The following is a 15,000-nucleotide window of genomic DNA, read 5'->3' on the forward strand; positions in this document are numbered from 1 at the left end:
ACCTCTTCCTCAAACATAACCCCTTCCTCCAACATTACCCCCTTCCTCAAACATAACCCTTCCTCAAACATTACCCCCTTCCTCAAACATAACCCCCTTCCTCAAACATAACCCCCTTCCTCAAACAACCCCTTCCTCAAACATTACCCCCTTCCTCAAACATAACCCATTCCTCAAACATTACCCCCTTCCTCAAACATAACCCCCTTCCTCAAACATAACCCCTTTCCTGAAACATAACCCCCTTCCTCAAACATAAATACCTTCCTCAAACATAACCCCCTTCCTCAAGCATACTACCTTCCTCAAACATAACCCCTTTCCTGAAAACATAACACCCTTCCTCAAACATAACCCCCTTCCTCAAACATAACCCCCTTCCTGAAATATAACCCCCTTCCTCAAACATAACCCCCTTCCTCAAATATAACTAACCTTCCTCAAACATAACCCCCTTCCTCAAACATAACCCCCTTCCTCAAACATAACCCCCTTCCTCAAACATTACCCCCTTCCTCAAACATAACCCCTTCCTCAAACATAACCCCTTTCCTCAAACATTACCCCTTCCTCAAACATAACCCCTTCCTCAAACATAACCCCTTCCTCAAACATTACCCCCTTCCTCAAACATAACCCCTTCCTCAAACATAACCCCCTTCCTCAAACATAACCCCCTTCCTCAAACATAACCCCATTCTCAAACATTACCCCCTTCCTCAAACATAACCCCCTTCCTCAAACATAACCCCTTTCCTGAAACATACCCCCTTCCTCAAACATAAATACCTTCCTCAAACATAACCCCCTTCCTCAAGCATAACTACCTTCCTCAAACATAACCCTTTTCCTGAAACATAACACCCTTCCTCAAACATAACCCCCTTCCTCAAACATAACCCCCTTCCTGAAATATAACCCCCTTCCTCAAACATAACCCCCTTCCTCAAATATAACTACCTTCCTCAAACATAACCCCCTTCCTCAAACATAACCCCCTTCCCAGAGGAGGCTACTGAGGGGAGGACGGCTCATAATAATGTCTGGATCGGAGCTAATGGAATGGCATCAAACACAAAGAAACCATGTTTGATAACCATTCCACTGATTTCTCACAGGCCTCTGTCCCTGTCTCACCAAGTGGGATGTGGGATGTTGAGCAGAGACAAGGGCATATAGTCTACATGCTGGTTGAGCTCAAACTGGTGGCCTACCTCTATATAGTGACAGATTTCCAGACCCTTTCCTGTTGCCTACCCCTGCCTTAGGCCCTAGGTATGCCAAGTATATGCCAGGCAGATTTTATACTGAGGACACTAGGAAGTGTCCCTTTGTGCATGATAGAGGCTTGGTGTGGGGTTGTGCAATACTGCAGTGTAATTTACTGATTGATTTGAACTGCCAGTCTTTTTATTGCTCTAATCTCTTGTATGCTCTCTCTCTCTCTCTCTCTCTCTCTCTCTCTCTCTCTCTCTCTCTCTCTCTCTCTCTCTCTCTCTCTCTCTCTCTATTTCTCAATCCCCCCTCCTCCATCTTCCTCTCTCCCTCTCTCTCTACCCCCTATCTCTCACCCCCCTCTTCATTTTCCCTCACCCTCTCTCTCTCTCCCCACTCCTTCCCCCCTCTCTTTCCTCTCCAGTGTCTAGTTGTCATGGCAGACAGTCGGCAGCCCGAGGACAACAGCTCCTCTCACTGGGCCCCTCCCACTAACGGAGCCCAGGACCAATCAGCTGCCCTCGCTGGCCACGGAGAGAACGGCTACTCCTCCTACAGAGAGAACGGTTATCACGGAGGACACACGGCGACAGCAGGTGAGAGAGCACTGGAGGGGTATAGCCACCTCTTAACTGAAGCGGTAGGTGTTACCATGCAGCCTAATTGAGGTTTCCTGAGGGAAATAGCTGGAGCTGTATCCCTACAGGGTTTGAGGGACCTCATTGGAGTTTGTGGTTTACCTGTAGACGTGTACAGTAGGCTGATTCTACGATTACAATAAGACTTGCTGGTAAGAAAGGGTGTGACTGTCTAAAGGACAGGCTTTGTCCTTCAGATTGGGTTTATTGTAACAGAGTAGCACATTGGCATGGTCCTAAAGGACAGAGGTTAGAGCAGGTGTTTGTGAGCTTGTGCATGTGTCCCCCCCATGCGTGTGTCCCCATGCGTGTGTCCCCCATGCGTGTGTCCCCCGTGTGTGTCCCCCATGCGTGTGTGTCCCATGTGTGTGTCCCCCATGCGTGTGTCCCCCATGCGTGCGTCCCCATGTGTGTGTCCTCCATAAATGTGTCTCAATGTTTGTTTGTCTGCCTGCCTGGGTGTGTATGTGTGTCTGTGTCTGCGTTTCTATATGTGTGTGTGTGTGTGTGTATGTGTGTCCGCGTGCAGAGCAAGTGTCAGCCCATATAGTTGAGGAGGTGACAGCAGAGGCGGTGGCAGTGCTCAAGCAGGAGCAGGAGCAGCAGGACTCTACTAGGAGACTGCCCTCAGGTAGGCCTTAGTGACAGAGTCCCTATAACACCTTCTTCACACTACTGAGCAGAGCCGTGTCAGGTCAGCACGATAGGTGTGAAAAGGGTCACACTGATAGGCTCATACCAGGCTACAGTAACAAACTTACGGTGGCCCCCGTGAGTGGCATGGGACATACTGCAGGGTAAGGGAAGGTGTCTGTCAATCCTCTTTCCCTGGCCGTACCATTACATCATCATTGTGCTGTTGGTGCCATATGGCTGTTAGGATAGTCTTTAGCAATGACTGCCGTTTTGCTGGTGCTCTCTGGCTCTTATTAAAGCTACGGTCTGCGTTTGGTACATCCATTTACACATCCAGTTTCAGAGGGGTTACATTTACCTAGCCTAATCCCTCAGCTGTAGGACCAAACAAAAGTGGCACGGCGGCCATTTTGTGGTTTTTCTAATCCCAGACTGTAGTTTTAAGCCAATGTTATTAGGGTTATGTTACAGGTCAAATGACTATGACACACATACTTACTGTATCACAACACATGACAACAATTGCATTGACTTACTCGTGAGTACAACATGCATTCTAAATATGTGCTCAGTAACTTGCATCTTCAATATCCTCAATATCTTCAATATATCCATAATCTGTTCTGCCTCAGAGTCTCTTTAGCAAATCGTTGAGCGCTGTTTATCTTTTCTCTCAGTCTGAATGGGAGATTCTCTGCCTAGAGTGACTCAGCGAAAAGACCCTTCCCATTAATCCAATCATAGAGGATCAGACCAGGGGGATTAAGGCTGTGTCCCAAATGGAACCCTATTCCCTATGTAGTGCACTACTTTAGACTAGGGCCCATCTAGAGAAATAGCGTGCCATTTGGGATGCACATAAATGTGCTGCGACAAAGGTCTCCCAGACAACAGAACATCCCCACAGCCGGACAACACACTCCCCAGAGACACGCAAACACACACACTGACACACACACTGACACACACATACGTCCAATACAGCCACAGCGCTGTTGATGTGGTTTGTTGTGTATCTTCCCTCTACCCATGTCTTGTCTACCCTGTCTGTCTCTTTCCCTTCACAGTGGAGGACTCTGTCAACCTGCCTCCCTCCCCCCCCCCCTCTCCATCGGCAGAGCAGATCGGACCCATGGAGCAAGGTATGCACACAAAAGCTCATCCACGTGCGCAAACACGCAAGCTCACACACGCAAGCACGCACACACACACACACACACACACACACACACACACACACACACACACACACACACACACACACACACTCTTGAGACAGGATGAGAGGATGGGTGTGTGTGAAAGTGACAGGAGCTATAGGTGTATATCAGTTGGGAGGTAACACACTCACACACTTGACCTTCCTCTGGGTGTTGATGATGCTTCAGCCACTTGCATGATGGGACCGGCTCTTCTACTCCTTCCTCTTTCTTCCCTTCTTTATTTATCTTAGCCATGTCTTTCCTTAGCATGGGACAACTGGTAGTGGTTTCCCTGCTTGATCAGTAGATAGACATTCCTCCCTCTGTTTTCGTGTCTGTGTTTCACTTGTCACTAGCCGTCTACCACCCGGTGAGTCAACCCTGCAGCTTCTGTCTATTTACGTATGTTTAACATAAATAATGGGACATTGGTCACTTTAGTAATGTTTAACATACTGTTTTCATATGTATATACTGTATTCTAGTCAAGGCCATCCTATTCAACTATTGCTGTACATATACTATTCTATCCTACGTATTCTACAGATATACTATATATTCTATCCATATACTGTCCATAGTGTCGATAAATCCCATCTCATATATATTTATTTATATATATATATATATATATATATATATATATATATATATATATATATATATATATATATATATATATATACAGAACCAGTCAAAAGTTTGGACACACCTACTCATTCAAGGGTTTTTCTTTATTTTTACTATTTTCTACATTGTAGAATAATAGTGAAGACATCAAAACTATGAAATAACACATATGGAATCATGTAGTACCCAAAAAAGTGTTAAACAAATCAAAATATTTTTTATATTTGAGATTCTTCAAATAGCCACCCTTTGCCTTGATGACAGCTTTGCACACGCTTGGCATTCTCTCAACCAGCTTCATGAGGTAGTCACCTGGAATGCATTTCAATTAACAGGTGTGCCTTGTTAAAAGTTCATTTGTGGAATTTCTTTCCTTCTTAATGCGTTTGAGCCAATCAGTTGTGTTGTGACAAGGTAGGGGGGGTATACAGTAGATAGCCCTATTTGGTAAAATACCACATCCATATTATGGCAAGAACAGCTCATATAAGCAAAGAGAAACGACAGTCCATCATTACTTTAAGACATGAAGGTCAGTCAATCCAGAAAATGTCAAGAACTTTGAAAGTTTCTTCAAATGCAGTTGTAAAAACCATCAAGCGCTATGATGAAACTGGCTCTCATGAGGACCGCCACAGGAAAGGAAGACGCAGAGTTACCTCTGCTGCAGAGGATAAGTTCATTAGAGTTAACTGCACCTCAGATTGCAGCCCAAATAAATGCTCAAGTAACAGACACATCTCAACATCAACTGTTCAGAGGAGACTGTGTGAATCAGGCCTTCATGGTCGAATTGCTGCAAAGAAACCACTACTTAAGGACACCAATAAGAAGAAGAGACTTACTTGGGCCAAGAAACACAAGCAATGGACATTAGACCGGTGGAAATCTGGCCTTTGGTCTGATGAGTCCAAATTTGAGATTTTTGGTTCCAACCACTGTGTCTTTGTGAGACGCAGAGTAGGTGAACAAATTATCTCTGCATGTGTGGTTCCCACCGTGAAGCATGGTGGAGCAGGTGTGATGGTGTGGGGGTGCTTTGCTGGTGACACATTTGTTGATTTATTTAGAATTCAAGGCACACTTAAACAGCATGACTACCACAGCATTCTGCAGCGATACACCATCCCATCTGGTTTGCGCTTAGTGGGACTATCATTTGTTTTTCAACAGGACAATGACCCAAAACACACCTCCAGGCTGTGTAAGGGCTATTTGAACAAGGAGAGTGATGGAGTGCTGCATCAGATGACCTGGCCTCCACAATCACCCGACCTCAACCGAATTGAGATGGTTTGGGATGAGTTGGACCGCAGAGTGAAGGAAAAGCAGCCAACAAGTGCTCAGCATATGTGGGAACTCCTTAAAGACTGTTGGAAAAGCATTCCTCATGATGCTGGTTGAGCGAATGCCAAGAGTGTGCAAAGCTGTCATCAAGGCAAAGGGTGGCTACTTTGAAGAATCTAAAATCTAAAATATATTTCAATTTGTTTAACACTACATGATTCCATATGTGTTATTTCAAAGTTTTGATGTCTTCACTATTATTCTACAATGTAGAAAATAGTAAAAATAAAGAAAAACCCTTGAATGAGTAGGTGTGTCCAAACTTTTGACTGGTACTGTATATATATATATATATTTATGTATTTATACTCCGGACTCCGACATTGCTTTATTCCATTCTTTTACGTTTTAGATGTGTGTGTATTGTTGTGTATTGTTAGATATTACTGCATTGTTGGAGCTAGTAACACAAGCATTTCGCTACACCCGCAATAACATCTGCTAATTATGTGTACGTGACCAATAACATTTGATTTGATTTTACTCCTTGTCACTCAGCTCAGAGCAGTAGGCTTGCACTGCACCCTAACACAGCACTCTAACACTGCACCCTAACACTGTACCCTCTACGCGGCTGGTCTTGGTAGAATCACCTGTGAACTGTGTGTGGTTGATCTCTCGGTTTCCTTTACCTGTCACCCCTCACCCAATCTCCTAGACTCTACCCACCTTCTTTCTGTAAATGTACACCTCTCTCCTTCTCTCTTTCTCTCTCTCTCTCTCTCTCTCTCTCTCTCTCTCTTTCTCACTCTCTCTCTCTCTCTCTCTCTCTCTCTCTCTTTCTCTCTATCTCTCTCTCTTTCTCGCTCTCTCTCTCTCTCTCTCGCTCTCTCTTTCTCTCTCTCTCCTTTTCTCTCTCTCTCGCTCTCTCTCTCTTTCTTTCTCTCTCTCTTTCTCTCTCTCTCTCTCTCTTTCTCTCTTTCTTTCTTTCTTTCTTTCTCTCTCTCACTCTCATTTTCTCTCTATATATCTCTCTCTCTCTCTTTCTCTCTCTCTCTCTCCTTTTCTCTTTCTCTCTTTATCTCTCTCTCTCTCTTTCTCTCTCTCCTTTCCTCTTTCTCTGTCTCTCGCTCTCTCTCTCCTTTCCTCTTTCTCTCTCTCTCTCTTTCTCTCTCTCCTTTCCTCTTTCTCTCTCTCTCTCGCTCTCTCTCTCCTTTCCTCTTTCTCTCTCTCTCTCTCTCTCTCTCTCTCTCTCTCTCTCTCTCTCTCTCTCTCTCTCTCTCTCTCTCTCTCTCTCTCTCTCTCTCTCTCTCCCTTTTGTGTTTCTCACCTGTTGGTTTACACTTGCTGTAGATGACATTACGGCTTTCAGCTCTCCTCACAGCACCGACCATTTACAACACACACACACTAACTATTCCCTCCACTTAATGCTGGTCACTGTATTACACTACATGGAATTCCAACTGAGCACATCTTTGGTACAGACTTCTAAACTTACCAGACCAGGTATTTCATTTGATGATCCTTTCATGAATTTACCTGTAATCGCAGGAATACTTGCATGAGATCATTACAATTAATGTATTTATTTTTGTCTGCATGCTTTAAAGATACCGTTTAATTGTGTTAGAATGTTTACAAAAACACCACATTTTATAGGCACATTATATTGTAGGTCATTGCCTCCGACAGAGCTGAAAGTGTCTCACCAGTGTTATCCCATTGTGTAGTAAGCCCTGTCTGTGTTATCCATGTCCATGTCCCTGTCCTGTCCCTGTCTTCCCCTTCCCAAAGAGGAGAGACTAGAGGTTGTCCCTACTTCCCCTGAGGAGGAGGAGGAGGAGGTTACCCAAGTCCAAGCAGCTCCTGAGGAGGAGCATCCAGGTCAACAGGGGGAGGATTCTGATCAGCAGCCCACAGACATGCTCTTAGAGCAGGTTAATATTGTAAGCGAGCCCCAGGCTTTGCCCTGTCCGCAGGCCGAGACTCATAAAGTCCTCAACGGGGGAAGAAGCCATCAGGCTGAGTTGGATGAACCATCAGAGGAAGGTGTGTGTGCGTGTGTGTGTGTGTGTCTGTCTGTGTGTGTGTGTGTGTGTGTGTGTGTGTGTGTGTGTGTGTGTGTGGCGTGTGCACACGTGCATGTTTTTACTGTTTGTCTGTGTTTCCCAAGTTGCATGATTTCCTCGTCTGTTTTGATGGCTAGGCTGTGATGTGTATCTAGCTTTGTTGTGCTACTGATTTCTTAGCTGCTGCTTCTGCTGCTGCTACAATGTGAACACATAACAGCACATTGATGTCTTGTGCTTATTGCATAAGAAGCCAATTCATTTTGTGCTTTCGTCAATGATCGAACATTTTTTTATGCGGCCCCCAGTTCACTTTTGAACTCATTGCTAAGTGTTTTTGCCAGCTACATTGCAAATGAGATGGTAAATGTTTTGAATGTCAGGTGTATTGTAAAGATTCATTGTGAATCTGTTTTTTTCCCCGTGGGGTTTTGTTTTTGGCTTTGGTACAATGTTTGTGTTCAATTGTGTCTCTGTATTATTTGCATTCAGTTTCATGTTGCTGTCATTTCATCTGACGTCAATGTAAACCCGCAGTAATATAGGAAGTACTAGGTACAACTCTGTTTTCCAATTACCTCAATTCTATCTCTATGACACTCCTGACACTGAGTTATACTCACCTTCATTGATTGAACATTTAGGTTTTCTACATTTTCATCCTTTAATAAGATCTTCCTAAACATTTACTCATTTGAGTTTGTAGTTAGAATCAACATCATAAAATATTCTGTATATATAGTCAATATGAAACATGTTACATTCATTGTATCCTAAATTAATTCACCACAAAGGCTATCCTCGCACGAGGTAGCACAGTAATTCAAGTTTACTTAAAGTGCCACTATCTTCTTGAATATTTCAGATGAATTCTAAATATCCCATGTCATTCAAGTCATGCTCTTCATTCAGTCATTCTGTTCCTGCACGCCATCCCAATGTCATGGAACTGCACTGGGCTGCAATCATGGTCCCAGTGCCCAAAGAGAGAATGCTGTGTGCCGTACATTCTGCTTGATGGACAGCTATCCATATGAAGAGGTGCTTTGCTTGTCTGTGCTGTCTGTAGCTTGTGGAAACTGCAAAGAAAGAAAGAAAGCTGAGCTAGTGTAACTCATCAGCAGCACAGACCACTGCAGATTTACTTCCAGACCTGCCGGTGAACCCAGAGAAGCCTCGTTCCGACAATCCTGCCATGGCAGAGGAGCACCCACGGGGGGCACTGCCACCGCAGAGCCCGGTGGCCGCCACCGCAGAGACAGAAACACCCGAGGGAGCAGAGAGCGCCGTGTCCATCACTGAGTCCTCCTCTGGTTCCCCCCAAAACAAATCTTTAACAGATCCTACCCCCACAGAACCCGAGAAGACAGTTCAGCCTTTAGTGGAACCAGAAAAGGGGCAAGGGACTGGAAGTACCACTAGTGTGGTTCCTGAGATAGAATACATCCCGGAGCCCAAGACCACGGCTGAGAAACAGCCCTCGGTTGAAGAGCTCGACTCAGTTCCTCTTTCAGTTGTATATGAGCCCCTGAAAGATTACATTGAGGAAGAGGAGGAAAATGATGATTATGTTACACCCAGTAAGTCAGCAAACTTTGAAAGCGTCCGTGAGGAGAAAGAGATCAAATCGGAGAAAACTGAGAAAAGAATGCTGAGTCTAGGACAATCGACCGCCAGGCCATTGTCATTTGAGACTGAGAAGATTGAAGATACTCCTCAAAGTAATATCAGTGAGGGAGAAAACCCAAAGGCACACATATCCGCTCCAGACGGTCTAAAAGACAAGCAGAGTTCGGAAGATAAGTCGGGAGTTGCTTCAAAAGATGAGTCAGGTATGACGGCCTACTTTGAGACCTCTACACAAAGGGATACTGAAGAACCAGGAGAACATGCTGAGGGTTACTATGAGCTCAGTGTTGTCAGCCAGAAGAAGCCCTCAGAGAAGGTTCTGGAGGCCGATTCAAACATTAAAATAAGCCATTCAGCACCAGAACAGACAGAATCCAGCACAACGTTGACGAGTGACAGTGCCATGGACAAACTAGAGGATCTCCCTAAGAGGAAGGATGCGTGTACTAGGCTGTCACCAGGCAAATTGTCATTGGAACAGAGAAGTCTCTCCCTGAATTTTACTATTGGCTCAATGGGTCAAGCAGGGGAGCAAAACCAGTCAAAGCTCTCATCTCTTACAGAGATCTCTTCCGGAAGCCTTGACGAAACCACAGGCTACCTTCCTGTAACCACCCCATTAATAACATTAGAGAGACAGTTCCTTCCTGTGACTCCAGAGATAGCTATCCCAGTCCCTACCACTGAAGCCGCCACTGATCCACCTGAAGACACCACCTCCACCACCTCCAAGACAACGTGCTCTCCAAAGTTGTCACTCTCACCCATGAAGCAACACTACACTAATTTGGACGACCCATTCAATGACCTTCCTGAGATGCTGGACCTAGCCGGTGTTAATCCCAAACCCACCCTGGAGAAGAGGGAGCTGGACCAGCATAACAGAAGGAGGTCGGTCCCTGCCTGTCCGTCTGCTGCTCTGGTGGGCAGTTCTCTGGCCAAGCTGGTACTGGGGAACCAGCAGACGCCCAAGGTGGTGGATGGAGGAGAGAGCCAGCAGGAGGAGCGTGGTTACTGTGTGTTTAGTGAGTACTCTGGTCCCATGCTCTCGCCTGCCGACCTGCACAGCCCAGTGGGCTCCCCACACCAACGGTTTCCCACAGTGACCGAAGGGGACAGTGACGAGGAACTGGGAGCCATTGCGGAAGAGGGCGAGCAAAAGGTGGCACCGCAAAAACCAAACCAGGCAGAGGATTCGGTTGGAGGAACGGTTAAGCCAACTTTGGTGCTTGAAAGAGCTGTCACGGCAGGTGTCAAACCGGATCGTCTGAGGATCCCTGTGGCTCCATCCAAAGACAAACTGACAGAGTTCCGACTTGAGAGCGGTCTTCCTGGGGACATCAAAACCCAAGCCATTCCTGAGGTGGAGTTGGAGCAGGACCTCTCCAGAGAAGCGTCCCCCATCCCACCAGACTTCGCATTTACTTTCGGCACTGAGGCGAAGGACGCCAAGCTTCGTGCGACCCCTGAGTCTCCAGCAAAAAAGGCTGCCACTGTGGAGGGAACCAAAGCTGAGGAAACCACAGCGGAAGTCAAAGCAGAGGTGGCGTCAGCAAGGATTGGGAAGAGTCAGAAGACTGGTCATGAAAAGCCAGAGATGGAGAAAGTGGAGGAGAACTCAGACCCAGACCATCAGGACGCTGTTGAAGACGTACAGCCAAAGGATGTTCAAGGACCAGAGAGAGAAAAGAAAGAAAGACCCGTGACATCATCACCAGAATCATTAGTGGAGATCATCAATGCGCAGGAGAAGAAGCGTGAAAGCGAACCAGAGGCGTCAACAGTACCAGCGGAGGCTGCCGTTCCAAAAGAAGAGGGCAAGACCAAAGCCGAAGAAACATCACCAACACCCTCTAACGTGAGCACTGCGGTAGTGGAGGAAGCCACAGAGCAGCAACAAGAGAAAAGTCCAGAGAAAAGGGTTTCTGTAAGTTCTCCAGTTATAGTCATACCTCAGGCACAGGTTGAGGAAGAGGAGGAAGACGATATAGAAGTAGCTGAGGAAGTCTTAGAGGAAGTTGAAGGCCCTCCTGTACTGCTCAAGGAGAAAGAGCAGGAGAGTCACCCTGTGGAGAAGCAGGAGGAGATGGCAGAAGAGGTGAGGGTGGTGGATGGGGCAGAGGAGGTGATTGTTGAAAATCCTAAAGACTTGGAGATTACTGTTTCTGCGGATGACGAATCATGTGATGCTACTGCCCCAACCATTGATGAAGGGGATTATGCCGATCACATCTCTCATCTATCTGCCTGCTCTGACAACGACCAGCCACAGACCCTCGACGGACAGGAGGAAGAGAAGAATGAAGTGGAGGATAAAGAAGGGGTGGTGCTGCAGGAGGAGGAGGAGTCCGGTGAGGTGGGGCAGGAGACGGAGACCTCAGACGTACTGCAGAGCCAGACCGACGAGACCACCGCTCACGACGAGACCACCATGGATGTCTCCATGTTAGACACCGACAGTGGCTGGGTGGACTCTCAAGGTAGTAGTCCCAAATCGTGCATGCAATTACTAAAATGCAAATGAAAAATATTAGCTTCACATGTTTTTTGTCTCCATTGCGTAACTCACACATTTAAGTGTTATTAACAACAACAAACAAGCGTCTTAACTGGACTATGAACAACAATACACAATCTATATCGTGGAAATCTTCAAATGTACTTTATACACAGATGGTCCATTCTAGTCAATATAGATCATGTGCAACATAGGACATATGGGCCCGGTGTATGTGGGCTTAGCCCTCCTGTCCTATCTCACTCCCTATGCTACAGATGATGACAGAAGCCTAATGACAGAGCAGATTGAAGCTATGCCCAAAACACAGAGTCCTGTCAAGACTCCCCTGGTAGAGAGACCCTCTAATAAACGACCCCCCGGCAGAGGACAGGGGCGCGTCTCCACCCCCGAGCGCAAACCCACCCGCAGAGAGCCCATCAGTCGTCGTCCGAAGGAGGAGGAGAAGAAGAAGAAAGGTTTCTAGTTCTAGAATGTTAGATTGTCCATGTTGTTCTGTTATTTACTGGATATATCTGTGGTACTACTGAACATCACTTCTGTCATGGAAGTCTTTTAAACTGGGAGGGATTTGGTTTAGTTTTATTACACAATTTGTAAATGACAATGTTATCACCTCTTCAAGGTCTTGAGACCCATACTGTGTGTTGGTTAAATGGGAATTGTACCATGATATAACAGATGTCCACTTCCTTCCTGTTGTTAACCCTGTCTTCCCTCTCTGCTAGCGGGGACGAAGAGAACTGAACAGTGTAAGGTATCAGTCCTCCAGAGTCGCTCTCCCACTCGGAGGAGTGTAGTCAAAGCTGCTACATTCAGACAATCTAGACCTGCTTCGCACCACGGCTCTGCTAGATGCAAGCCACCAGGTGACCTACCTACCGTCCTCACAACAGCGAAACCGATGCAATGTAGCTGGCCAAAAACATCATGTGCACTGCAGACCCATCTCTAGATGTTTCTCTGTTGTTCATAGTTTTTCTTCTCCCATTTTATTACTGTATTGGTCATTATGTTTTGTTTTTGAGAATCATGAGATCATGTTGCATTATGCTCATCCAAGCTGTAAGCTCCATGTTTGGGGAGTGGTTGTGCTTTGTGAGGACAATGTGCTACTATGGTTGTGCTTTGCGAGGACCATGTGCTACTATCCCAGCTAGCACATAACGTTCTGAAAACCATATGTTTCTTAGAGCTTGGTGAGAGCATACAACCTTCCCTCAAAGTTCTGGGAATGGTGCAGGATAGTTGCTTGGCTTTGGAACATTCTCAGCACATTTAAGGAATTTGAAAAAAAAAAACGTTATTTTCTTGGTATTGCATTACTTTAACAGAACGTTTCCTAAAAGTTCAAACATGGTTACATTTCATTTCAATGTAGGTAATGTTCTAGGAACGTTCTCTAACTGGTTTGACATTGGGAATGTTTTTAAATAGTTCAGAGAACATTAAGAAATAACATTCCTATAGTGCGGAAATAAAGTATTTAGTCAAATCAAATCAAATCAAATCAAATTTTATTGGTCACATGCGCCGAATACAACAGGTGCAGACATTACAGTGAAATGCTTACTTACAGCCCTTAACCAACAGTGCATTTATTTTAAACAAAAAAGTAAGAATAAAACAACAACAAAAAAGTGTTGAGAAAAAAAAGAGCAGAAGTAAAAAATAAAGTGACAGTAGGGAGGCTATATATACAATAGAATAAAGTGACAGTAGGGAGGCTATATATACAGGGGGGTACCGTTGCATAGTAAACGTGCGGGGGCACCGGCCAGTTGAGGCAGTTGAGGCAATATGTACATGTGGGTAGAGTTAAAGTGACTATGCATAAATACTTAACAGAGTAGCAGCAGCGTGAAAAGGATGGGGTGGGGGGGCAGTGCAAATAGTCCGGGTAGCCATGATTAGCTGTTCAGGAGTCTTATGGCTTGGGGGTCAGCCACCAATTGTGCAAGTTCTCACACTTAAAAAGATGAGAGAGGCCTGTAATTTTCATAATAGGTACACGTCAACTATGACAGACAAAATGAGGAAAAAAAATCCAGAAAATCACATTGTAGGATTTTTAATGAATTTATTTGTAAATTATGGTGGAAAATAAGTATTTGGTCACCTACAAACAAGCAAGATTTCTGGCTCTCTCAGACCTGTAACTTCTTCTTTAAGAGGCTCCTCTGTCCTCCACTCGTTACCTGTATTAATGGCACCTGTTTGAACTTGTTATCAGTATAAAAGACACCTGTCCACAACCTCAAACAGTCACACTCCAAACTCCACTATGGCCAAGACCAAAGAGCTGTCAAAGGACACCAGAAACAAAATTGTAGACCTGCACCAGGCTGGGAAGACTGAATCTGCAATAGGTAAGCAGCTTGGTTTGAAGAAATCAACTGTGGGAGCAATTATTAGGAAATGGAATACATACAAGACCACTGATAATCTCCCTCGATCTGGGGCTCCACGCAAGATCTCACCCCTTGGGGTCAAAATGATCACAAGATCGGTGAGCAAAAATCCCAGAACCACACGGGGGGACCTAGTGAATGACCTGCAGAGAGCTGGGACCAAAGTAACAAAGCCTACCATCAGTAACACACTACGCCGCCAGGGACTCAAATCCTGCAGTTCCAGACATGTCCCCCTGCTTAAGCCAGTACATGTCCAGGCCCGTCTGAAGTTTGCTAGAGTGCATTTGGATGATCCAGAAGAGGATTGGGAGAATGTCATATGGTCAGATGAAACCAAAATAGAACTTTTTGGTAAAAACTCAACTCGTCGTGTTTGGAGGACAAAGAATGCTGAGTTGCATCCAAAGAACACCATACCTACTGTGAAGCATGGGGGTGGAAACATCATGCTTTGGGGCTGTTTTTCTGCAAAGGGACCAGGACGACTGATCCGTGTAAAGGAAAGAATGAATGGGGCCATGTATCGTGAGATTTTGAGTGAAAACCTCCTTCCATCAGCAAGGGCATTGAAGATGAAACGTCGCTGGGTCTTTCAGCATGACAATGATCCCAAACACACCGCCCGGGCAACGAAGGAGTGGCTTCGTAAGAAGCATTTCAAGGTCCTGGAGTGGCCTAGCCAGTCTCCAGATCTCAACCCCATAGAAAATCTTTGGAGGGAGTTGAAAGTCTGTGTTGCCCAGCGACAGCCCCAAAACA

At 45.5% G+C, this 15,000-nt stretch overlaps 1 protein-coding gene across 1 annotated transcript in view; it reads left to right on the forward strand.

The window, feature by feature from the left end:
- Nucleotides 1–1,651: 1,651 nt before the first annotated feature.
- Nucleotides 1,652–15,000, forward strand: part of LOC311117988 (microtubule-associated protein 2-like) — a gene marked incomplete at both ends in the record, with an annotated part of 30,599 nt that continues 17,250 nt past the window's right edge. Inside the window, 6 exons of the mRNA XM_084192870.1 lie at nucleotides 1,652–1,811; nucleotides 2,383–2,484; nucleotides 3,557–3,631; nucleotides 8,832–11,789; nucleotides 12,085–12,285; nucleotides 12,556–12,696. Coding sequence (XP_084048996.1) covers nucleotides 1,652–1,811; nucleotides 2,383–2,484; nucleotides 3,557–3,631; nucleotides 8,832–11,789; nucleotides 12,085–12,285; nucleotides 12,556–12,696 — 3,637 coding nt within the window. The remainder of the gene's footprint in view (nucleotides 1,812–2,382; nucleotides 2,485–3,556; nucleotides 3,632–8,831; nucleotides 11,790–12,084; nucleotides 12,286–12,555; nucleotides 12,697–15,000) is intronic.

The sequence above is a fragment of the Coregonus lavaretus genome (assembly GCF_964263955.1).
Source record: "Coregonus lavaretus genome assembly, contig: HAP1_SCAFFOLD_4032, whole genome shotgun sequence".
Lineage (NCBI taxonomy): Eukaryota > Metazoa > Chordata > Actinopteri > Salmoniformes > Salmonidae > Coregonus > Coregonus lavaretus.